At 36.8% G+C, this 25378-nt stretch overlaps 1 protein-coding gene across 8 annotated transcripts in view; it reads right to left on the reverse strand.

Moving 5' to 3' along the window:
* KCNMA1 (potassium calcium-activated channel subfamily M alpha 1) overlaps positions 1-25378 on the reverse strand; it is a 516194-nt gene that overhangs the window by 75622 nt on the left and 415194 nt on the right. For 5 of the 8 annotated variants that reach the window (XM_085312303.1, XM_085312299.1, XM_085312298.1 and 2 more), the window contains one exon: positions 15236-15409. The exons of the other annotated variants lie outside the window; for them this stretch is intronic. In XM_085312303.1, the coding sequence (XP_085168429.1) occupies positions 15236-15409 (174 nt within the window). The remainder of the gene's footprint in view (positions 1-15235; positions 15410-25378) is intronic. 8 annotated transcript variants of the gene reach the window in all.

A 25378-nucleotide genomic window follows, 5' to 3' on the forward strand; every position in this document is an offset into this window, starting at 1 on the left:
TTTTTTTTTTTTTTTTCTTCCTGCTAAGTGGTTAATGTGCCACAATTAAATTATGTTTTCTGTTGAACTTTACTACTTTTAAATTTATTTTCCTTTTTGGCTGTTATTTACCCCTGTACAACATCTTCAGGCATCTTCGTCTCTGAACAAGAACTGAAATCTCAAGATCTAACTCTGGCTTTCTTATCAACAACCTTATCCAGCTTTCATCCACATCAATGGAAAAACTTCTATTAACTAAACGCTAATAGGATCAGGCACAGTGATCCCCAAGACTCTCTCAGGTTCAGTTACAATATTTTCTGGAATGAAATTCTTAACATTATTGTTACCGGTGAGGTCACAATATCGTGTTCAYGTGTTAACCAAGTACAAAGTGTTGTGCACGGTTACATGCACATATTGTTTTCATAGACATGTTTATAAACTGTATGTACYTATCTGGGCACACTTCTTCTATACAATTAAAACAAGCTATCTGAAACAGCAGAAATATTTTTTTTTCTTTAAATAAAATTGTTTCTTTACAAAAGCAATATATAACAAAAAAGACCTTGGAGCCTTTCAGTTGCTACTTTTTTCTAAGCTAGCAGCACCATCTGCTGGTTACATTGAGATTCAAGCCCCGGTGCAGTTCTATCTATGTGTAAGCATAAAGCAGTATCTCTCAGCTGCTGTTATATATAGAAATTTTATTGCCAGAAGACAGATCATTAGCACATTGGTTGTAGTTTAATAATAGTCTACTACCTGAAGTACGGATTTCACAAAATCAAGGAACGTTAATTGTTGACAAAACAATTCTACTAGGCAAAATAGTGTTAAGTCACACGGTAAACATCCAAATGAATCAAATAGACTGAAGCTATTGTATTAAAAGCCGGTTATTAAATATGCCGGTTTGATCATTTACAGAAATAAAGTTAAACGCAGTTCATGACACTAAGAAATCATTAATCTTTTTTCTCTAAAAAAGTGTTCTATATTTTAATGATTTCTATCACGTATTTTACTTCAGTGTTGTGAAGTTTTGTTTTTCTTTGAATGAATGTATCTAAAACCCCCCAATATACTGATAAATATACTAACATAAAACACTGAAGAAACAAATAACTAAGATTAAATCTGTAAAATGATAGCAAAAAATAGCAATAGCAAAAATAGAAGTGGAATATAACACATCGCTTTAGAGTTTTGGGTAAGTAGAGAACACCATTTTTAGGTAAAAAATGACAAAATGGAGAAGGCAAAATAATACACACAAAACACCCTCACGCATATATGATGCCTACCACTGTATCTGCGAAATAACCAGCACATAAAATTAATACTCACACTCCTGTCAAAGAATACAGTTGCTTGGATGAAATTGAAAGGAGCAGAGGAGCAAATGCTGGCAATTTGGTAAGAGTGAAAAATAAAGCATAAGCTAAGAAATCCAGTGGTGATAACTAATCACCACTGATTATAACTTAGTTATAATACTTATAACTTAGTTATATAACCACTGGTGATAACTAAGCTAACAACGTTAGCTACAACATTGATTTGATCTCTAACAGAAAGAGTACTCAAAAAGGATGGATGCATATAGCAAGGATCACACTTTTCATATAAAAACTAAATAGGATCAGAAATTCTCCACAGAAAATAACAAATGACTGTCTTACATCTCCTCTGATTATACCGCTAATATTTAAAAAATACAACACTGATAACAGTRAAGCGCATGCAGAACTTGGGCAGAGAGGAATCTCATGAGGTTCAACAAGGGAAAGTGCAGGGTCCTGCACCTAGAGAGAAATAACCCCAGGCTCCAGTACAAGCTGGGGGCTGAGCTGCTGGAGAGCAGCTCTGCAGAGAAGGACCTGGGAGTGCTGGTGGATGACAAGATGACCATGAGCCAGCAATGTGCCCTTGTGGCCAAGAAAGCCAATGGTCTCCCGGGGTGCATTGGGAAGAGTGTTGCCAGCAGGGCGAGGGAGGTGATCCTGCCCCTCTACTCAGCCCTGGGGAGGCCTCATCTCGACTACTGCATCCAGTTCTGGGCTCCCCAGTACAAGAGAGACATGGAGCTCCTGGAGAGAGTCCAGTGCAGGGCTACGAAGATGATCAGAGGGCTGGAGCACCTGCCCTAYGAGGAACGGCTGCGAGAGCTGGGCCTCTTCAGCCTGGGGAAGAGAAGACTGAGGGGGGATCTTATCAATGTGGATAAGTACCTGAAGGGAGGGTGTCAAGGGGACGGGGCCAAACTCTTTTCAGCTGTCCCGTGTGACAGGACAAGAGGCAATGGGCAGAAACTGAAGCCCAGGAAGTTCCATCTGACTGTGAGGGGGAATTTCTTCCCTGTGAGAGTGACAGAGCACTGGGACGGGTTGCCCAGAGAGGCTGTGGAGTCTCCTTCTCTGGAGACCTTCAAGGCTCGCCYGGATGCAACCCTGTCTACCGTGCTCTAGGTGACCCTGCTGAGCAGGGAGGTTGGACTAGATGATCTCCAGAGGTCCCCTCCAACCTTACCGATTCTGTGATTTCACATACATCTCATGTAAGATTAACTTTATTGGTMTAAAAGTATGCAGACTAACAACTTACAAGAAAACAAATCATACAAAGTCTACTATCAAAGTAAATCGATAGCCCGTTTTTTTAAAAAAATATTTTTTTTTCATATTTTTTAAAAAGCTATACAGAGATGTCAAGTTTGCTTCCTTCCCAATAACTCTGAAGGAGACAGTGTAATGAGATCACAACTGATCATGAGGAACAGCTTTAGAAAGGAAAGTTCATTAAAGGTAAATGTGTTGTGCTACATACTTTTGGTTTCATTAACCAAACTCAGATGAGAATATGGACATTTCTAGAGCAAGTGAAGACAGCCTAACATCAGCCCTAGCACTGTTAGCAAAGAGTGTGTGAAAAATAGCAATGGAAAATAGAGGAAATAGCAATGAGAGAACTGCAATAGGTCACACGACTGTCATAGCGTGGAATCAGGAGCTCAGGTTACTTAGGTGCATCCTGCAGAACACTTGCAGTGCTCAGTGTTATACTAGAGAAATCACAGAGAAATCTATGAGTATGAAATTAAAGACAGATGATGTTCATTTTCAAAACAGGAAGCATGATAAGGAGGAAAGAACACTGAACAACAACAAAAACAACAACAAATCAATAAAGAAAATGCTGCAGGGAACTTGGACCACTYTAGGTCCTGACCTTACTTCTGCTATAGTTATCCACACTAATTTCACAATAAAGTACGCAATCACCTAGAGGAGGAAAACCTTTCTCCAACACACGTAAGAAAGAGGATACATTGCTTTTCATAAGATTTATGGGTAAGTTACTACCCTAAAAGTAACTATATCAACTACAAATGCCACGGGATGTCAATACATTTGAAAATAGCTTTGCTGCCAGATGTTTTGAGARTCAGATACTGAAAGCATCCAAAAACCCAGTGCTCAGGGGACACTGACAGACGTCAAGGAAGTCATCGTCCAAAAGCAAATTGCTTGGAGCTCTACCTCTGGGGATTTTATTTTGTCCTGCTTGAGGAGAAAGAAGAGGGCAGGCAAAAGATTCATATGCTAAAAGCAGTTTTTAAAAAATGTGTATTTTGACAGATTTTATATCCTTCATGGGCAAACCTCAAGGATACTGCTGAGGAAATCTGTGGGACACAAGAGAGAATTTCAGGATATTTCTCAAGGAGTATGTGGGGCTTGAGTCTTGAGGCTGAATATATGAGCCTAAAGAAACTATTCCTGCATTCTTTCAAGCTACCCCTACAATTTCAAATGCAAACCAAGAGCTGATCTATTTGCTAGGATTCCTGCTAAAACTATGTCTGAATGAGCTGAGCTGCAGCATCCAAAAATTCAGTCAATCAACCAAAAAGACTATCAAAGGTTGACCAGCTACTAGACATGATAACACTACAGATCCTGAATCCAAAGACAGCAGATATATTTTCATTCAAGCAGGAGATAACATTTTCAGGAATCATTCAGAGAGAACAAATAAAAAAGACCGCACTGTAAYAAAAATTAACATGAGGTCATGAAAATGTGGAGATCTTAACAAAAAATAAAATAACTCCTTTTCAGAAAAAGAGACAAGTGTAGGTGTAGGGAATTCTAAGAATGGCAGACTTCTACAATAATKATTATAGTTCACAGATCAGGCACAATTATATCATATAAATCAACATGTAGAAAGATACGGTAACAATTGGTTGAAAGAACACCAGTTCCTACTCTTGCAAAATTTCAGACTGATCAGGCTGACCTAGACTGTGCACCCATAGATACTTGGTTTGACTCATCCTTGACACTGCAAATTGTGTATTTATTTACTTTTGTTCAAAATGTAACCAGTGGCTTTTGCTAGGTTACACAACATTCTGAATTATAACATGCCAGTGAGCGAGACTGCCTGTATGGAAGGATCTTGTCAAATAGTTACGATTACATTGTTGACTCCAGTCTCTGCAGATCCTTGCGTTATGCTCATGACTGCAGAACCTGTGACGAGACTAACATCTGTCTCAAGTCTATTGTTCTCTCATCTTTCCTCCAAAGGGACATATTATATGTCTGAAATAAGAAATCAATAAGGTACATCCTGTTACCAAGGCCAGGGAAACTGTTGACTAGAAACAATCAAAATATTTACAATGAAACACTAGATAGATAAATAGATAGATAAATAGATGGATAATCTGTTCCCCCCCCGCCCCCAGATAATTCTGCTATGGGGCTCAAGCTCTTGTTGGAAAAAAGTCAGAGAGCGTATTGCTATTCTGTTTTTGGCCATGACACTGGAAAACTTTTCGAGTTTGTACACAATCAAGTAAAAGGAAAGCATTTAATACCAAAAACAAGGCAAGTTCCTGGTACAAGACTGGCTACATGTCCAGTTACATTATTAGTGAGAAATATCAGTAGGACATCTGAAAATTACAGAAGCGTTTCCCAAATGCCGTAAAAGACACCACWTTGTGGAAGCCAGAAAACTACAGCCTATCCTGTTCAGCAGTGAATCTCACTTCTTTTCATCCTTCTGGTGCCTCATGTGAATGATATACACTTTCACAACCTGTGATTCTGAACAAATAGTGCAGCACTTCTTTGTTGCCAGCCATCCTGTGATCAACTAATCACAGAGAACCTGACAGTTCCTCTCACAGGTTTTGGCAGATCAGGAATAATTCCAATAAAGCTAACGAGTGAATAAAACACTACTGGACAAATGACATTGTTAATGAAACATACTATTTGTTTGTGATTGTAGATTTTATTTCATGCTACTCATGGAACAGGAATAAGCATTGGTATTTGAGCTTTAGGCTCAAAGTATGCAACTGCTTTTATTCTTCGCTAAAAGAATTTTAAGTTTATTAGCTTGTGGAACTTCATTATCTAGAAAAATGTTCATCTTGACTTCTAAGTTGTTGTATGCCACAACTTCTATTGTTACTAAAAATCCAAGTAATACGTGCCCTATGGGATCAACTACATGCTATACAAAATAAATCATCTACAATGCTGGGTGACATACCCACTAGTCCATTCTAGCAAGAGTTTGCTAAAAAACAGAATCCGTTTCTCATTGCTAATCCTTCTCCATAGCACAGCCACATATTGTCTCCATATTGTACCACTGTGTCAAACAACACATATTCACTGCTGAGTTTAGTGAGAGAAGATAATGTCAGGAACACGGCAGTGGAGATGGTGACACATTCAGTGCAAACAACAACTTTTATGCAAGAATAAACACAGGAAATTGCATGACAAAGCTCAGAAATGCTATAAGCTTTCCTTGGATTTCATTCAGGAGCTCTTCACAGTAAACATAGTCTACCACTTCCAATGAAGGTTCAGAAATAGCTAAAAATTGTAGATAATTTTTGAACTATTTTTTTTCCAGAAATCTAAAAAGCGATTCTTCCCTGTAGGCGTAGATAACCAGAACCTGTTCCTGCCCTCTTAGCTAGTATTCCATTTCAAAACCTGCCTAAATTAGACATCAGAAAGACAGTTCTGGTAATTTCTACATTCTTTGTCATGCACTCCATTTCACTTTCCTCTCCTCCTTGCCATTTCTTTATGACCTTCTTCAGCAAAGATCAGACGATATGAAAACTGACCTCCACAGGGGAATTACTATGTCAAAAGGACATCCGAGCTGATACTTAGTACTTCAAAACACAGAGATCTCGAGGCACTTCTTAACACAAAGAATATATAATATAAAATATATTGAGAATATAACATCTCAGACTGTGGGTGGAGAAAGTATTATAGTCACTAAGCAATAGTAAGACAGTAGTTTCTTCAAAATTGGGATTTCTGTAATGCATGATTTTTTTTCAGATTTTCTTGGCCTAGAACTTCTAGTCAAACTAAAATATCCACATGAATTTTTAACCAGGTGACACCAGTCACACAGTAGTAATCCTTTTTTACACCCTATTTAGAATAACTGATTGTACTGTGCTAACAAGATCTGATCAGTATCAATGAAGCTGGTATGTGTGAGGTGGCATACGGTATGCTTCCTAAAGTCATTCATAAAATTTGAAACACAGCAATACAGTGTTCAGTAACATAAAATATCAAAATGAAAACCATATCATTGTATTATAAAAAGGCACGTTAGCAGAAGTTGGTACAGAATTTGAATCAATAGCTAACATTTATAATATTGTATATTACTGGTTTAGTCTATTATGATGTATGTTCTCAATATATTTTAGAACTTACATGTTAAACAAAATCTATGATTTTTTAAAATCTATTAAATCCTTTCCTCTTCTGTTTAACCCCCACCTGCCCCTCTATAATCTCTATCAAAGCAAGGATATAGAGTGGATGCTGATTTTGGGAGGCACTCCATCATTAACAAACTATGTGACAACAATCTCCTCTTTTTATGTAACACGGAAAGCATTCATCAGGTTTGCGTCTTGGCATGTACAAACACCTTGGAAGGCTCTAGGTATTCAGTAGAAAACATGATGGCCCAGAAAAAAATGTCCTGCCTGCAAACTGCTTCTGGCTTCCATACTGAGGGCTGGACTACTGCCCTACACTGAATTATGTAAAATCTTAAACTCTCTGATTCTAATTCAATGGACTCTCTCATGCCTTCAGTAAGCTTTAGGTTGGCTCCCTTAGGCTCCAATTCTAGAAGCTACTGAAGCGCACAGCATGTGCATGAGTGGTCACACTAGCTAATGTAAGTACTTACCTAGTTAAAAGCATACATATGTTAAATAAGCTGGAGATCTCAACTGAATAGTAGGATGGTGGTATCACTGTGTTTGATTATTTTTTCTTCTTTTCTCCTGTTTTACATTAAAATGCACCAACAGCAAAAAACCCTCCCATGTAGAATGTAAGCACACTTCAACTGGTTTTGGAAGACTTTTCTTCTAGTTTGTTATAATACATTGTATTCCACTTTATATGGTGATATTGTATTGCAGTTTGTTGTGTGTTACAATAAGCACCTCCTAATTGAATATTACAGTAATATCAGATCACATGAAATGTAGAAGACTCAGGCCAAAGGACTTATTTTTTCAATGAATGTGATGGACAGTATTCCAAGTCAGTGAATATATTTTTCCCTGGAATTAGAAAAGGAACCAACAACCAACAGCATCATACAGGAGAAAAAAAAAATGTAATACAGAATACAAGCTTTATGGATCAACCATTCATTTTGGTTTGGAAGCAATTTGAAAAGAATACAGATTATGCCTCAAAGTATGTCTGTGATTAGGGTGAGCTGATAGCTTTCTGCTGTTTTTGGTTCAATATTAGTTTGAGACCATGCCCAGTAACATCAAAACAAATTAGCTAAAACTCCAAATGGCAATCAACTTGGGGGACCTACCCTGAAAAGCAGTGCTAACAACTTCCCAGCATCAATGTGCTTCCCAATCCCGCAGCTGTTTCTAAAAGCTTCCTCCCAAAGGCATATTTAGAACTAAATTAAATGCAACTTTGACTTAATTAACTTTTTAAATGATAATGAATACAATGTAGATTCATAGAAGACATTTACATTGTGTTATAAAACTGATAAAAATTTAATAACTCTTTGTTAATAAGTTATGTCTCTCCAGACCCATAAAGCCTAAGGCAGTCAGCACAGTAGTCTAGGGTCTAATCTAGGTTCCTAATGCAGGTGGAACAAGGAGGCAGAAGACTGACTTGACACTTGACATTTGCTCTAAGCCTGCTCTGGATCAAGCCACTGCTTGTTCACAAGTGCTTTATTTCATATAGTAAAGGTCAGAATCTGGGCTCAAGGCAGGACTATGACAGAAATGCTCAAGTGGAAACTGAGCCAGCCCTGGCATCTGTCGCTTGAAATAGCTCAGAAACAGTAGAGATAGAGAGCTAACCGGCTAGCATCTGTCCCACACCAAGGAGGTAACAGGAAGAATCTGCTGCCTGGTGGTAAGAAACTGTCATGGTGAGTTTTATGACAACCAGCCACACTCAGAAAATGAAAATGCAAACATAATTTCCATGTCACCTTTCATAAGGCCTTTTGCTAAACTCATCTTTTCTAGCTCGTCCTCATCAAAGCAAGCCACGCACTAGTGTCTTCTTAGTGACTCTGGTAAGAAAAACTACTCAAAGTAAAGGCCAAAAGGAATTAAAGGCAGACTAATTAAAGGCAGACTTCTTGGCCTTTATCTCCCCCACTTTCTCAATTTTTTGAAAAATGTGCTGATAAACTCAGCTGTGCCTTCATCCTGTGGTGATGCAAGACTTCATCTCCTTGTTACAGACATCACAAACTGGGCAGAGCGCCCTCTCATCAGCCTAGTGGTATATATTCATCTGAAAAGACACATAATTAATTATGTATATATTCTGGTCACATGTAATGAGTTAGATTGTCTCACTTTTACCACTCTCCTTGCTGACGAGGAACAGCTTTGTTTGGGGCTTCTTTTACTTTCTTCTCCTCTGCCATTTCTATGACTCACTATTCATTTATATCCTTATATTATATCCCAAAGAAAGTTAAATAATTTAGCAGCACTCAGGTTCTATTAAAACATAAAACAATAAAAGAGATTTATTTTTTGTTTGTAAGAGTCAAACTCTATGTACTTAAAGTCACCTACTATAAAATATCTATTGTTTCATCTTACTTTTTTTTTCCCCCCTCTGTAATTAATATCTTCTATTCAGTGTTTGAAAAGGAAATTTAGAAGTCCCACTGCATTCATATACACAACTCAATGCTAGAATTGATGCCTGGAGTGTCAGGAGGATCCTGACACAAGCTCATTCTCATCACTGCTTCTGCCCCCGTGTTAGTAATGCAGAAAAATGCATAGTTGCATTAAGGAGGGAATCACTTTCAAGTGTGCAAATCAAGAGTGAGAGAGAGGCAGACACAACAAGGTCAAGGGCTGGTTCAGAGAAATCACTTTTCCAACTAGTAGATCTGGARCATTGGTTAAAATTGTGATTGAGTCAATTCATCCTGTCTTCTTCAGTGGGCACACCTGCATGCATCTTTTGTGAGACTGCCACAAGGGCATGAGGAGGAGGAAAGAAAGTAGGTCAGGTAGAATCACAAATAYAAATATCACATATAATTTGAAAGTAGAAAAGTAATCATGAGATTTTCAGTTTTAGAAAAGCAGATCTCATCTAATTTGCCAGAACCACAAGGTGTACAGCTGGTGGCAAATCTGGCCTGCACGAGCACYGACTTCACATCGGTGAGTATGGCATAAGAACCTCTATACAACAGCACAGAAATCTCTGGCCTTGGAATCTTCTTTCAATTTTTCCATTGTTTGGCTTTATGTGCTTCAAAACCCCATTAACTAGTTTTGGTAATAGCAACTTTCTTGACAGTACATCATTCTGAGAAGGTGGCTAATGAAGATAAGTCGGTTTTGTACATTACCTAGTAGAACTACAGACTACATTAAGATGATATACTGTAACAYGCCTGATTTTTTTCGCCTGAATTGGACTTTATAACTTAACTGTGTTATCCAAAACACTATTTTCTCTGTAAAACTGAACACTTCCTAAAACATACACAGGTGTTCATTTTCACATTATTTGTGGTATTTTGAAAGGACATACACGCAAATCTTGTAGAGATGCTTAGAGGAAACATCACCACGATTTCAGTTCTCAGGAACACAACTCCGAATCCAAGTAATTTTACTGACTTGCATGAGAACTAATTTAACTGAAGTAAAAATCTGTCAACTATAGGAGAAAGAATACTTCTTGGAACTAGGTTTATGTAAATCAATCTCTTCCCCACAGAGTGGTTTACTTCACAAATATTGGATGGTTGTAAATAGCAATACATGTTTTATCATCTCTGCAGCTTTGAATTGATAAAAAWTTATTTTGACACTATGTCTCATTGTAATTGTCCATTTACATTAGTCTCATTAAAAAAAGAAAACTTCAGGATACAATAAGATAACACTATCATTCTCTAGTATATAGAGGTGAGGTCACTGCAAAAAAGCATGTTGTAAAAACATAACAATCTGATTATAATCACTTGCTTACAACCCTATGAGGTCATAAGCTCCCTTTTCCCTGAGGGGCTACATCTTCTTTCCTTTCCCAGCAGATGTAAATGGTTGTTTACTTCTTCAGTTTCTCCTCAAAAYAGCGTTATGCAATTGGCTTTTTGCACAGGACACAGAAGAAATAGTATGACCACAGAGGAATCAGTGGGTTGTATTAAATAGAGAAGTGTCTATTCAGTAAAAATAAAAACTTGACAGAGCAAATGAGTGTCCAGCCCATCTGTGGCCTCACTGAAATTTTCACAGCTTGGAAAAGATGTTAAGTGCTGTGTCAGTGTCCCACTCAGTATCTCACTCTTCAGAGTACTATAAATAACCCCCAAATGGGGTCATATTTTTATTTGATTTGAGAAGYTCTAGGTCCCTAAACACTACAAGGTGGTGTACATTAACATCTAGTGAAGTAGAAACCACTGTCGCTATACAATGAAAATTCTAGTACTAAAAGTTGGTTTTGACAGGGTACACACAGGCTTTCCTGCATCTTAGCTCTTCCAGAATAGCATGTATTTATTTTTCTCTAGGCTACTTCATGACCAGGGAAGCAATAGGTAGGTTTTATTCTGTGGAAAGCAGATAATATGGCTATTACATTCTAAGAGAAATAAAAAAGTATGCTGTCTTTTCACACCATCATTTAGAAGTCCAGAATTTTATAGTCAACTCATCTAGAGAAGCCAAAGCACAGTTACACAACCGATGAATTTTAGATATCCTGGCCATGCGTATCTGGCATGTATTATGCATTCTTCTCTTTGACTAAATCTGTAAGTGACATGTCATTTCAACTCTCATTAAAGAATTTAGTTTAATTTAAGCTGTAAAGATGCCTAGGCAAGGTCTATACTGCTCTAAGCTATCAGCCAATGAAGGGACCTTGTGGGGGCTAGGTGTTCCTTGCCCTTGCTTGCTATCCACAACACCAGATACAGCTTCATCACCATGTACACCCAACCTCAAACTACGTAAAATGTTCATCTAACATTGCAGAATGTGTTGTTTAGGATCTCTGACAAAGACTCAGCATTGTCTGTTCAGCATAAGCCACATAATGGCACTAGTAAAGCAGATGGGATAGATGGTTCTAAACTCAGGTAACACACAGGTAGATGCGTGCTGTGGCTACTTTGAAATGKTAAGATTTCTCTATGTTATCTCCAACCTGTCTAAATCAAAAGTACAGGGATAATTACCCACATCTTTCATCTCTGGAGATGCCTGATATTCACCAAAGTCACAGCTTTCACATAATGCTTCTCAGAATAATCAGAGCATGCCAAAGCGTGTCTTTTGACAAACTGAATTACMTATCTCTGGGCCTAGTTACCAAAAATGTTCTTCCTCCTGTACTTGGAAGCTGAGAATCTTACGGTAATAGGCACAGAATAAAAACATGACACATGTAGGAAAGGTTTCCTTTTGGAACGTGAAGTTCTGATGTTCCTGAGAAGTAGCAGTCATATAACTGAAATTAACACAGAAATTAAATGGTTCAGGTTAAAATTCTGTCTATATCAATTAATCATTTGAATGGTACTCTCAAGCTTTACCTGAGACCTAAACAAAGGCTTCACACTTACTAGTAATATAACTTAATTGTACAGACCACCCCATTTTTTTTTCCAGTGGTTCAGTGCTTCTCTTTAAGTCACATATCTCTCCAGTACAAGATATACTTGGACCATTTTACTGCTGCATCAAAAGCAGCTAAACATGAAAAGATAATGTAGACCAAAAAAAAAAATTCTTTGCATTTAAAAGGAACACCTCTATTTTTTTTTTCAGATAGCTGCCTATAAACTCAAAAGCTATTTTAATGCAACTGTGTTTAATCAAAATATGACTTTCATCCACTGAAGGTACAGGCAATTTAATACAATAAYAGAGAAACAACGTCTTTCAGTCACAATGGAAAATATATTGCAAGCGCCACTTTCTCTACAGCTTATACAGTTAGTACACTAAATTCTGTATACATCAATGAATATGTAAATTGATATGCCATAAGTTTCTACTAGACACCAGAGTCTTACATGCGGTGTTAATTCTTAGAAAAATTATTCATTGTTTCAAGAAGTTTCACAGAATGGTCAGCAATTTTATTTACCTAAAGAAAGAAATGCATTAAGCAATTGTAGAAGTACACCAACCCAACTGGGGCACTACGACCAAAGTAAGCCCTGTAATAGTATAATGACCTTTAATGAGTGTCTGGGGAAACAATACAGTCCTAGAATAAAAGACAAAGGGCAAAACCCATCATGGCTCCACTGACACTAATTCAAAATGATTTTCAGAACAACTAAAGAATGTAAGAGAGGTAATCTGATCCACCAATCTGACCTCACTTTGATTCTGGGGCCCTGCTGCTGCCATTTCTAATTGTCAAACACTCTACATTTCACATCTGCTCATATTTAATGAAAAGCTGACTCTCACCACCATTCTTTGAGTTAACTAGCTCTGTCAAGATGGGCATCATACGACCCCTGAGCACTGCAAGGAAAACACAGTGATTTCTATTGAAGCCCTGCCAGTGAAATTTTGCACATGTATATATATTTTCTTTTAATTGGAAAAGAAAGGCTTATGTTGGTCTGTAAAGAGCTTGAATTGGTATTGATTTTTTCTTACTTATTATTAACAGCCAAAGGTGGTAGACTCACAAGGGGAAGAATGAGATCCCTTTTGATTTGATGGAGTGATGAAGGGGGGAAAAGGCCCTTGAAAGACAGGATGCTAAAAACCCTCAAAGCTGTCAATATTGCTTATGTTTCAGAATATAACATGRGTTTTAACATGTTTCCCAACAGTATTGTGTTTGATGGCAATAATATCATGCACAGGAGGTTTTTGGCTCAGCAGGCAACACAATCAAAAATGTTTTCTTTTCCACCTCTCTATAGTCTTAAGTGAATTGGAAAGCTACAGTAAACCTACAAATTATGGTTTTTCTTTCCTGCCAAACACTACTAATGGTAGAAATTTCACCCATTTGTAGGGGACATATTCCTTTAGCCCTGTCTGGTTGCTGTTAGCACCAGTGCTGGGACCCAACCACATAATCTCTTGGTACTAGTCTGTATTAATGCAAGCAATACCAGACACTGTGTTACACAGGCTATTCAGTTGTGTAAGTAACACTGTCTGCAGTAACTCTCAATCCAGGGAGACTTCTCAGTCACCATTCTTAACAAACAATATGGCTACATCTTACTCACATATAAGGCTCTCTAAAGGATAAAAATTCCTGTAAATTTTAACAGGATTTAATATGGGGAGTTATCTCCCCTGAGGTGATACATGAGTTGCAACTAAATAGAGAAAAAGAACATTCAGAATACATATACAGAGAGAGAGTTTTTTGACCAAATCTCTAAGAAGTTCCATTAAAATCTGTCCAATCGACACAATATTCAGTGCACTATTCATAAAAATACTATCACACTATTGGTAGATACTCTACATTTGTGTCTGGATCAGTAGTTCAAACATCAAAACAGTTAGAACACAGTCATTCACTAGGTGGATTATGTACCATAATGCACATCTGACATCACAGGCTACCAGATGCATAATCTACTAACTACATTATACTCTTAGTATCGGATGGTATTTTTATTTGTTCATGACTCATACTGTAAAGCAGACATGCTTCCTAATCAGGACTCCTAATACTTCTTCTAGATGAATCTGATTTATTTGTCAGTTCTTCTTTTCCACTAAGATAAGGAAAGGAAAATGATTCCTGTCCTGAGACATAGTTTTGCCTGTTATGGACATCTGAGGAGGGTAAGTAAAAAAAAGTCATTATCATCATCAACAAAACTTCCTCGGTTGTTGACAACACACTGATAAATATAGCTTTAGAATCCCAGCCACTAGCCCAAAGAATTAATGGCTACTCAGAATTTCTCTGTTTTCCCTCTCAATCTCTAATCTTTCAAAAGAGCTTGACTCTCACGCAGAGGTAGTTTGTGAAAAAATATGGAGGAGCCAGGAAGTTTACCTGATTACTAGACCTTACTAGAAAGAACTACAAAAGGTAAAACTAAGATTTCTGGGTTTTCAGTATTGGATGGAAGGTCCTGCCTTACTGAAAAAGAAGGACTACAGAAAAAAGCTAAAGCTAATAGTAATATAAAACACAGTTGCAGCTACTACAGTTTTGCTACTAAACTCTGTCCTGTATATTTATTCACTGCCRTTGTATGCTCTTCTAATGAGAGCACTACTAAAGCTGCCCACTTAGCACCAGTCATAGATTTAAACACAGACCTATTCCTCCAACCATTAAAAAGCATGTACTGTACTATTTAATTAATGAACATTTATACTGTATGAATTAAATAATAAAAAAAGTCACCAAACTGCACTACTAAGGTCCCACATGCTATTGCAAGGGCATGCTTCCTAAAGAGCACATAAAGCAAAATAATGAATTACATTTTTATATAAAAAAGAAATAAAAACAGAAAAATAAATAAGAGATGTATTAAAAATCAGGTTTCATTTTTTTAAAAGCATGAGCCCAGTAAAACTCACAGAACTACAATGTACGACACAAGACGGGGATGATACCACAGACATCACAGACATGGAACAGCATGTGTTGGTGTTAAAACTTACAGGCACGTAAACTGGTGGAGCAATCATTAACAGAGACAGAAGAAAGTGGGAAGGCTCTCTCAAGGGTGTCCATGTTACTATGTACACTGCCTGACATGCAAGAGCAGTCACGCTCAGAGCGTCCGCAATCAAAACAACATGCCAGTTTCATTCTCTTGTAGATGGACATCTTGGCTATAATCATGTGTTGGATGGGAGGAGAGGAAGAGCAGCAGGTTAATGGCAAGGTTATATATATTACAAGGCAGCTGGAAGGTAATTTAAGGGATTTAATACAGGCCTTAGTTTATGTTAACAGTCTTGACCCAGGGAAAAAAAATGCAATGAGATTACTGATAACACTTTGGCTGTACATTAAAAGTAGGGCAAAAGATAAATTGTTCTTTATTTCTCTTCAGTCTTATAGGGTGATCACAGACATAGGGAAGAATTACTGATTACAATCAAGTGTTTGGATTAAAAAAGAACATAGCAAAAGCAGAAAATCCTACAAACATATTTCCATGGCACAATTAATACTATAAGGCCAAAACAAGAGAAAATATTAAAGCTGCTAATGCATTAGATATTTTTGGCCAATCCTGTCTTCTGTATAAATCAAAGATATTTATACACACAAACACACAYARAGGAAAACACACATACACATGTATTCTCACACTCACACACACATAAACATACACATACATACGTGCGTGTGTATGTGTATATATAATCCTCAAACTCATACTTTCTTCGTATTAAACTGCGCCATGGAACTCTCTAACTGCATTATATTACACATTACTGGAGAGTTACAAGATGTTCATAAAATTTCCTGAAAGATTTACTTAGTTTACATTGTATCTTCAGGAATTCAAATCAAATCTATAACAGAATATCAAAATTTGTCCATATAATAGAAACAACTAATAAAGGCAAATATGCTTGACATTAAAATCAGTTCACAAGTAAGGCATCACCAAAAGCACACAGAGCACTGGTCCACTGGAACATGTTGAACCAATTTTTATCATATTTTCTGCTTCGAGTAGAATCAAGTTTGAACCATGCAACTGGATTCAAAGATAGATCAAGAAGCCAATAACAAAATACAAAATTAGGTGCTAATTCCAAAAGGAGTGCCAGGTTGGAATACAACATTTATATCCTTTAGTCATGGGAAGGACACTATCTTTGTTATGTATTTCTATGAATTTACGCATGCTATTTTATAAATGTACGTGTAGCTACCATTGCACAATTGTGCGTGCTACCTTAATCACATACAAGTTTAAACTTGATGAAATGCAARGTCACTTAAAATTGTTTCACACGTTGCACTGAACCAACACTTTTGGTAATGGTTTAGATTGAACTGACTCAATTATACTAAAAACAAAACAGAACACTGACAGGCAAAAACAAAACCTTAAAAGCAAATGCAGAAGAAAGGTAATGTTTCTCTGGCCTGTGTCTTCAGTTTCAGATGCCTTTTTATATTATAGTAACGATGTTAATTTAAAATGTTTTCCCTTGATTTTGCCATTTTTAATGCTACAGTCACCAGGGAAGAGGGACTGAAATCTCTGAAATGGGTCAAGTCCTGTTCTAAGGCCTTAATGACTTGCTCTACAGTATATCTGTCAAGCAAGGGTAACATTATGATTGTGGAAAACAGGCATTGAGGGAAATGAATGAGTGATCTCTTCAGCAGCGACTCCATTCCTCTAAAACTTTGCTCATATGACTAGAGGCATGTTCTTTTAGCATCCTAGTAGAGTTATCTTACAGCTGTTCAGAAAGTCATCATGCAGCGTCAGGCTTGTTCATTGCATGGTACATCATTCCTCAGAGCTTGGCTTTTAACATGAAGGGTTCCACTGCAGCTTTTGATGCATACACATTCAGACTACACAGAAAATTCAAAACAGCATTTGGTATCCCATGGATTCCCTCTCTCTAACTCTTCCCAATGTATCCTTTAAAATTGAAAAGTTGGGAGCAGAAAAATAAAAGTGAAATATTTTATCAGAAAAGGTGGAAGCATTCCCATTACACCTATTTTTATTATTTTCACTTTAAGGAAATGAAAGAAAAATAAAGAGCATTTGTGAGACACACTAACAGTAGGTGAGGGAAAAGGAAGRCCCATTTTGTTTTAATTACAGCTGTTTTGAAGGACTTTTTTTTAAAATGAAATGCTGTAGCAAAACACACTGCCCAGAAATTCTCAACTGCTATGTTATTGGTTAGTAACAGTCCCTGGTTTTCATTTACTTGTAGCCATATCTTGTCAACAGTCAATAATAGGATATGACACATTTATTAAAATTAAAAGAAATCATCCTTGAGGGCAAGGAGGGTTGAGAAGAGARACTTTTTGTACATTTTCATTGAACTTAAATGAATGAAGTAGGAAATTTAAGCCTTTCTGTTCAGCAGGGGGAACAAGTTCACAGCACTTTTCAAAAGTAAAGCCCTTTCAGGGACTGTTTTTAACTATTATTATCAGTTGTTCCGAAGATCATGCATCATTTTAATATTTCACACCATGAACATGCAGCAAACAGGCTCGAATCTGAAAATATAAGTAGCAGAAACGACTTGCTATAAGGGTTTCAAACCAGTATATAAGCAACTGCATATCAGAGCAATACATTTTATAAAGAAAACATGCTGTTACTCTTCATTCCTTTTATACAGTAATTGTTACGTTCATACCAAATACAATATATTTTTAATAAAACAAAACATGGAATATTAGTAGGGATGGTTAGCGACAAGATCAAAGATAAGACAGAAATGATTTTAAATGGTTCAGCCACACACATACCATTTCCTATTAAACTTCCATAAACATTAACAATAAATGGGAATCACCAGAGACATAGGGGGACCTTAAGAACAGCATCTGGGAGGGTGTTAAATKCATTTGACACTAGAGCACCTGCACAGAATCAGCTCATTTCTATTCAAATAAATGTTTTGGAGGTTGAATAGAGCTACAATTTGCAAGTAGTGAAAATTAAAGTCGGGACATAAAATAAGGTACTTCCTATTTTCAACTGAAGAATAAATGGATAAAAAGGAAGAACAACTCCTTATGCTTAGTATGATGAGAAGTCAATAGCATTTGTAAAAYGAATTAATAAAAGTATCAGGGGAACTTATCATGCATATAGAAATCAGCCTAATTAAATTATTTACTGACAAAACAAGGCATAACTGAACAATTGTCATTTTCCTGATTGTTTATGACCAAGGAAAACAAAATTTCTGACAATTATTCATAAAAATAAATATTTTCTAAAAAGCATTTTTGTTGCAATTTCTCTCAGAAGACAGTAGCCTTCTATTTTTATATGGGAGAAATGTGCCTTCTGTCTGGGGTTCTAGCACTACCTGGCCTTCTGATCTCAAAAACTCAAAARGCCTAGTCAACATTTCTAGATGATTGTCTGGATCAAAGGTGATGCTTAAAGTTCACAAACAGTAATGAGGTGTATTTCCTGCTGCAAAAATAAGCAAAGAAAACTGCAAATTATTCTCTACCTAAGATGTCAAAGAACAGTTCCTTTTCTAAAGGAAGAAGAACAAAGTATCTCTTCATCTCGTTTTTTTGTTCTTTTTTTAAAAAAAAGTACAGTCTACCTAATGCTACTATTCCACCCTTCACTAAAGTTTTCCTTGCGAACCTGAATTGTTTGTTAAAAAAAAAAAAAAAAAAAAAAAAAAAAAAAAGAGTAGATCTATGAGGACATCTAGTGGATTCTCTGTGAGACGACAATTTGTTAAAAAGCATCTGAACTGGAGGTTTCTTGATAGTGTAAAAGGTCCCAACTATGATTAAGAATTGAAATGGACAGAGTGTCATTTCAATTCAGCAGTTTCTCATGATCCACAGTAAGAGTAAAATAGCAACAAAGGGGAGTTTACAAAGAAATTATGGTACAAAACAACTAATAGCATTAAAGGAAGACCAGACTGATTTGATTGTCTTTTAGCGACGTTGGTTAGCATCACRAGACTAAAATATTGAAAGGACTTCCCCCAGTACAATTTCAGTTTTCTTAAAAATACAGCAGCATATCTTAAATTGTTTGTGACAATTTTCTCTTAACACAACAGGCAAAGCTATTTCTCTATTATTTGTTACAGAACAATTTTAAGATCTCTGACTCAGCTTGTTCACTATCTTGCCATTTTTGTAAAATTCTGACTTTAAATGAAGTCAATCAAAGGTATTTGGCTAGATCTTCGCTATAATTTATATGATGGTGTTCTTTCTCAAACTTTAGAAATCACAGGTGATGTAAGTAGATACTCTACCCTATTTTAGTAACTTTAAGAATGACTCACAGGGTTTGAATTAATGACACATTTATAGACCAATTCATTTTATTTTTCATCTCTCATCATGACCTTTCCTGCATTACCTTAAAGAAGTCTCTCAGTCAGCGTGTTCTCTAACTGCACTTCTGAACAGACTGAAGCTATTGGGGAAATGGAAAAGCACAAGTCAAAGATACATGATCTTTCCTTAAATACTCTTTAGCAAGAAGAGCTCATTTATTTAGCTTTATTACAATTTATTTTTCTGGCCTTGCCAGTCCAAAAAGGCCTCAACACAGAAATGTGTTTAATTTAAATACTTTGTGTCTGTATGCAACAGTGTCCATCCCAAACTTTAAGCAAAAACATAACTAACTAAATTTCAACACACCCAATTTATACTGCAAAAGCAAGGATCATCTTGAATATCTTCCATTATCAGCTAAGCATGCAAAGAAATTCTGAAGAAAACTTATCAATAGTCAGACTGAACTTTGAATGGGATAATGTTTTTAACTTGAAAATTCGATATGGAAAGGAATGACTGCATGGGTCCACATTCTGTCTCACAAGTGATTTACAGGACAACCCTTGTATTCTTGCTTTTTAAATCTTACAGAAAAAAAGGTTATTATTTTTTATTCTGTCCTTTTGCTCATCTGGTTTACAATGAGGCCACAAAATAGATGAACTGGCAATGCTAAGTGGATGGTAATCTCAGCACAGAGACAGGAACAAACTGCTGATGACCAAAGATGGGGAACTCTGACTGACTGTGCACCCAAAGAATTACTAAAATGGAAACCTATTCGCTATGACTGAGAAGAAACACTTTGTGATGTTATCATGTAAATTTATCTGAAACCAACATATATTGCTGCAATAGTCCAAACCACTACTATGCTCGTCTGCACTGGATTGGCTTACTGCAACAGGAACGAGAAATTTTTGTTTTCAAATCTGTTTCACTGAGTCTGAGAATTTAAAAAGAAAGYGAGGCCCTGTGTGTCTGTCAGGCTGTTCTTTTGGATAATGTCAGGGTAGCGGTCTCAGGACGGCAGTCCATGTCACAGAGCTATTAATATTGTCAGTAAAATCTCCAAAGTGCTGAATTCAAGACTGAAAAATCCTTTCCAAATATCAAGGTTTTCAAGGTACAAATTATAGTTGTTCGAGCTGCAAAATATCAGTAAGTGGTCAGTTCTGCCACCACTGATCATCTCAATCAGGCAACTTAATTAACTTGCTTCCTGTATTACCAATAACGATTAAAACTGATTTCTAGAATTTTTCAAAGCTCACATTTCTCCTTTCCAAATTACTTTCAGTATTTTGCCTCAACATTAATGGGAATTGTTATTTTAGCTATGTAAATTCTTTTTCTGGTTTATTAGGATTACTATTTCTTACTTTCATAGAAAAAATGCAGTATTCTTTGAAGAAACTATTGCTCTGTGCTTGAGTAGTTAGGTCTGATTAAGACCTAAAGTGTTATCCCAAAACAAATTTGCAATAGCTGGTAAAATGGTGGAAAAGCCTGATAGCCTCACTTATTTAGAGTAGCTGCAGTTCTACTGGATGATTAGCAACCTCAACCTGCTAGAGAAATGGCTCACTGCAGCTATGAAATATCTTATCCCTCTTGGTGTTTGAAGGGAGAAGTCCATATAAACCTATAATCACCTTATAATGAATATTTTCTTTGCAGTGATTGTATTTCCAAGAAACAAATTCTTTCCATCTCCCAAATGCTGTATTTATTTTAACTATCATGACTGTGCACACTAAAAGTGGCTGACTGAAAGCCTCCATAGATACTGTTGAATTAAAGTGGTATGACTCAGATCGATATGAACTGGTCTATAAAGTTCATACTATATAGATAATAGTAAGTGTAAAGCCTTACAGTTAMGGTCCTGAAAAGACAGTGTTAATCTTCTATGTAATTAGCAAAGCAAAACTGTTATAGCTAGGGGAAAATAATCACTGTAGCTTGTCTCCTGGTAAGGATGGTTTATGTATCAGAAGTTAACGACAGTTAATTCATTGTCTGGCTTCCCTCCTATCTCACCCCCCCCCTTTTTTTATATTAGAGGGGAGAAAGGAGTAAGATAAGGCCAGTAAAAGACTGCTGTGTTATCCCTCTGTATTAGCTATGCAACAGAAGGGACAAAATACARAAAGCTGAACACAGGTCTGACAATGAATTGCACTTAACCAGGCAAACAGTGCTAGAGTGGTGATTACCCCAGCCTAACTGACATCCCTAAGAATTCATGAGATACCTCCATGATCATTTCAAGGAAATTTCACTGCCAAGGTCTCACATTCAATTAGGGATAAAAATAAGTTTGTGAAGAAAATGCATTGAAAAGGTGGAAGAGGGGAACACTGCTGTATTTTCTTCAACGTCGCCCTAATCTGCGTGGGTGTAAAGGATGAGAAAATTGTGGGTATGACGTCACTGCTACATGCAACATAAATAAAGAAAAGAACCAAAATACTGAACAAAAATACTCTCTGCTAGAGAAAGACAGGTTGGACCGCACTCTGGGCTACAGGGAACCCATTTTTACTCACAATAGATCACTATCAGTGTGCAGTTAAAATATAGTAGGGGCCGTGTTCCAAGGCAGCAAGAGGAAAAATAAATCAAAAGTTTGTCAATTGTCATAGATTACAAGAAATTCCTTCAAACACATCAATGTACACATGATATCTCCCCTCAGGGGTTCAACCCCCGCTGTTCACAGCAAGCACTGTCACTGGAAAAAATATAAAGAGAATTAGACCACAGCTGTTACACAAAATGAAAGAAACAAAAGGAGTAGGTCATCCAGTTTAGAGATTTTATCCCAATGTGGCTGCAATTTTATATAAATATATACATGTATTTGGCCCCTTGCTGAAAAGACTACAGTTAAACTGAATAGGAAAGAATTTGAAAACATTCCAAAAAATATTAACAATCTGTGAATAAAACTTCCACACAAGCATTTCTCTGGACAACACAACATCAACATTCATAGGTTATTTAGGGAGCAGGATGGGTAAGGAGAAAGAGGAATGGCAGAAACTGCAAAAGGAAAGCAAGGTTACTTTAATTATCCTTGGCCTTGTGGAAATGCACTGTTCTACCCTGAATTATTAATATTGGGCCTAACAGCTTTGGACAAATGGCTATGTAGGTCAAGCTCACTTTTAGACCCCAACAATACCACAGCTAATGTTCAGACAGTACCTAAATTGATGTGAAACCTCAGATGCATTATTAAACAATGCGGTTTTCAAGTGTCACAGGAAGCTGCATTAACTAATGCCGCAATAATTAAGATTTCCATGTAAAGGAGATATTGTTTCACATTCATTCACCTGAACATGCCAAGATTTTTATACACAACCCTTCATTTCTTCTTAYGTCTTCCATATTCAGCTGTCTCTAATTGTTATATTCCTCACTAATTAAAATACTTATTTAAATTTATTACATAGGAGTGTGTATGTGTGTGAGAGACAGAGAGAGAGAGAGATTTGCAGTGTCTCTGAAAGTCAGACTGACAGATTAGCTGTTGACAGATTAGTTGATAGTTTCCTAATTCAATGGAAAAAGTGTTTCTTTAATTTATGCTTTCTTTTGGTTAGACTGCATTTTAAGATCAACAATTTGTKTAGCTTACAAACGGATAATATAGCTAAATTTTTTAAAAGTGATTAGTGATTTGAAAGCTTAAGCTAAGATGTTTTAGAAGGGTCTGAATTACAGACCACACTAAAGATTTACCTAAAAAAAAAAAAAAAAAGAAGTTAGGTCCTATAAAAGAGATCATAAAATTGTCATCAAAATTCAAAAGACTAAAAAGATCACTAATTACTGTTGAAATTTTTCATTTAAATATTTTTGTGGATTTATAGAACATTAAAAGCAAAAGAATTGTATTATTCCTAATAGTTACTAATAGTTACAAACACTCTGCTAAGTGTGAAGCTGTTCTCAGCTGTGCTCGGAGCTTCCAGCTGTTACGGTGTCTGCGGCAGTATACTCGTGTGCGTGTAGGAGGGGAGACGGGGGGAGGGAGGGAGAGGGAGAGGACAGACAACGAACGTGGAAATTTACAATTTTACTATCACCGACCTTTGTTGCTTTTCCACCTGACTCGGAGGATTACCTCCGAGCGGTCAGCGTTCACCGCTGCAGCTCTGACAGCCTCCTCCTTCAGCCTCACTAACCCCATCGTTTCGTTCCTACGACTGTCCGACACCCTTTCATTTATTGGACTGACCCGTGTGGCCACGCCACTTGGAGCACTTCCTCGCGCTACACGCAGAAGTCGTCACTCTCACCCCTCTCMACGGCCTTACTGCTGGTAACGGACCTACTGTTTCGGCTGGGCCCACGGGATACCCTTTTTATCTCCCTGCTTTCCCAGTACTGAGGGTTATGTTAATTTTCATGCTCTTGCCCTTTATACTGTGATTTCCTGACTCCTGTCTTCTAATAGATTTCAATGAAATGTGGCACAAAGTAGTTCTCACATTCAAATGACAAATCCTTTGGCAAATATTCTAGAATTCAGCATGTACGAGCAGCATATACTAYGTGAAGTGGAAGGAGAGAAGAATGTACAAAAACAGTGGGTCATTTTTAGCAGAATCAGCCAAAAATAAACAGGTTACATATTTCTCTTGCTTAGCTGTTGGGTAATTTGGAAAAAAGATTGGCTTTGTGAGTTACAGGCACCCTGAGGCATCTGTAACTTGCTTTACCAGAACTTACTCAGCAGTCTCATTGGTTTTGGCCACAGTTCAAAGGTCATAATCTCACATGGCTAAACTGTTCTTGATTTTTTTTTTCCCAATATGTTAGGCAATGCACGCATTCCTTCCACATCAGGCATGCTTTCCATGTGTTTTGCTCTCCTTGTGGCTATTGGGAGGAAAATCCCATTTTGATGAGAATCCTCAGTGTCTCAGCCGCTCTCTTTCAATTCTACTACTTTGTTCCACATTCCTGGGTTTTGGGGGGAAGGATTTTCTTTAAAAAATTTAGTGATATGCTCTTCCTTTCCAAAATCCATCTTCTTGAATTCATTCAAGTTTAAGTGCCCCTTAAAGGTACAGTTTTAGCCCTTTCCATTTTCTACAATAGCAGAATGATAATACTATGACTGGATCAATAAATTAGAGTTTTTCCCTCATGGAAGTAACAGAAGAAGAGGTATGGTCAACCTTTTCTGAAATGTTTCCATTTACCTAATCAGTGTATTTGTACTGGATATTTTCTCATTCCAAAAGACCATGCAATCCAAATAAATCTGCACATATTCATTAAGAAATGGTTTCAGCAAAAAGTCCTTTTGAAGTATATAGCTAAAATACTATTTTTGAGTATTTATAAAAATACAGAACTTAAACCAAATATTAGCATTGCAGCTACAGAACCTCCTGAAAGGACAGTCATAATTAAAAGGCATAATTAAGAGGATTTCTTCCAGACAATCCCTCTCTCTAGCAAAACCAAAAAACTCCCAAACTCTTCTACATTGCAATCTGCTGTACAAAATCCCTTGTGCAGAATCTCTGTAGTAAGGAATGTAGGCAGTTATTTTAATATTTTATTTCAATATTTACATGATGGAATGTTATTCCTCAGTTTCTTTTTATACAGAAATGTATTCAGCGAAGGTAAAGCTCTTTACTTCACTAAAGCTTACTGAAATTATTAAATTTCTCCCTGGTATGAATGAAAGTAGAACTTCACTGTTAACTTATGCTTACTTCACAAACCTCCATTTTTAGATCTATCTTGATTTAATTCTTCAACCTTTGTTA

This window comes from Rhea americana, unplaced genomic scaffold (assembly GCF_003343005.1).
Source record: "Rhea americana isolate MKP2758 unplaced genomic scaffold, rheAme1 scaffold_36, whole genome shotgun sequence".
Taxonomy (NCBI): domain Eukaryota; kingdom Metazoa; phylum Chordata; class Aves; order Rheiformes; family Rheidae; genus Rhea; species Rhea americana.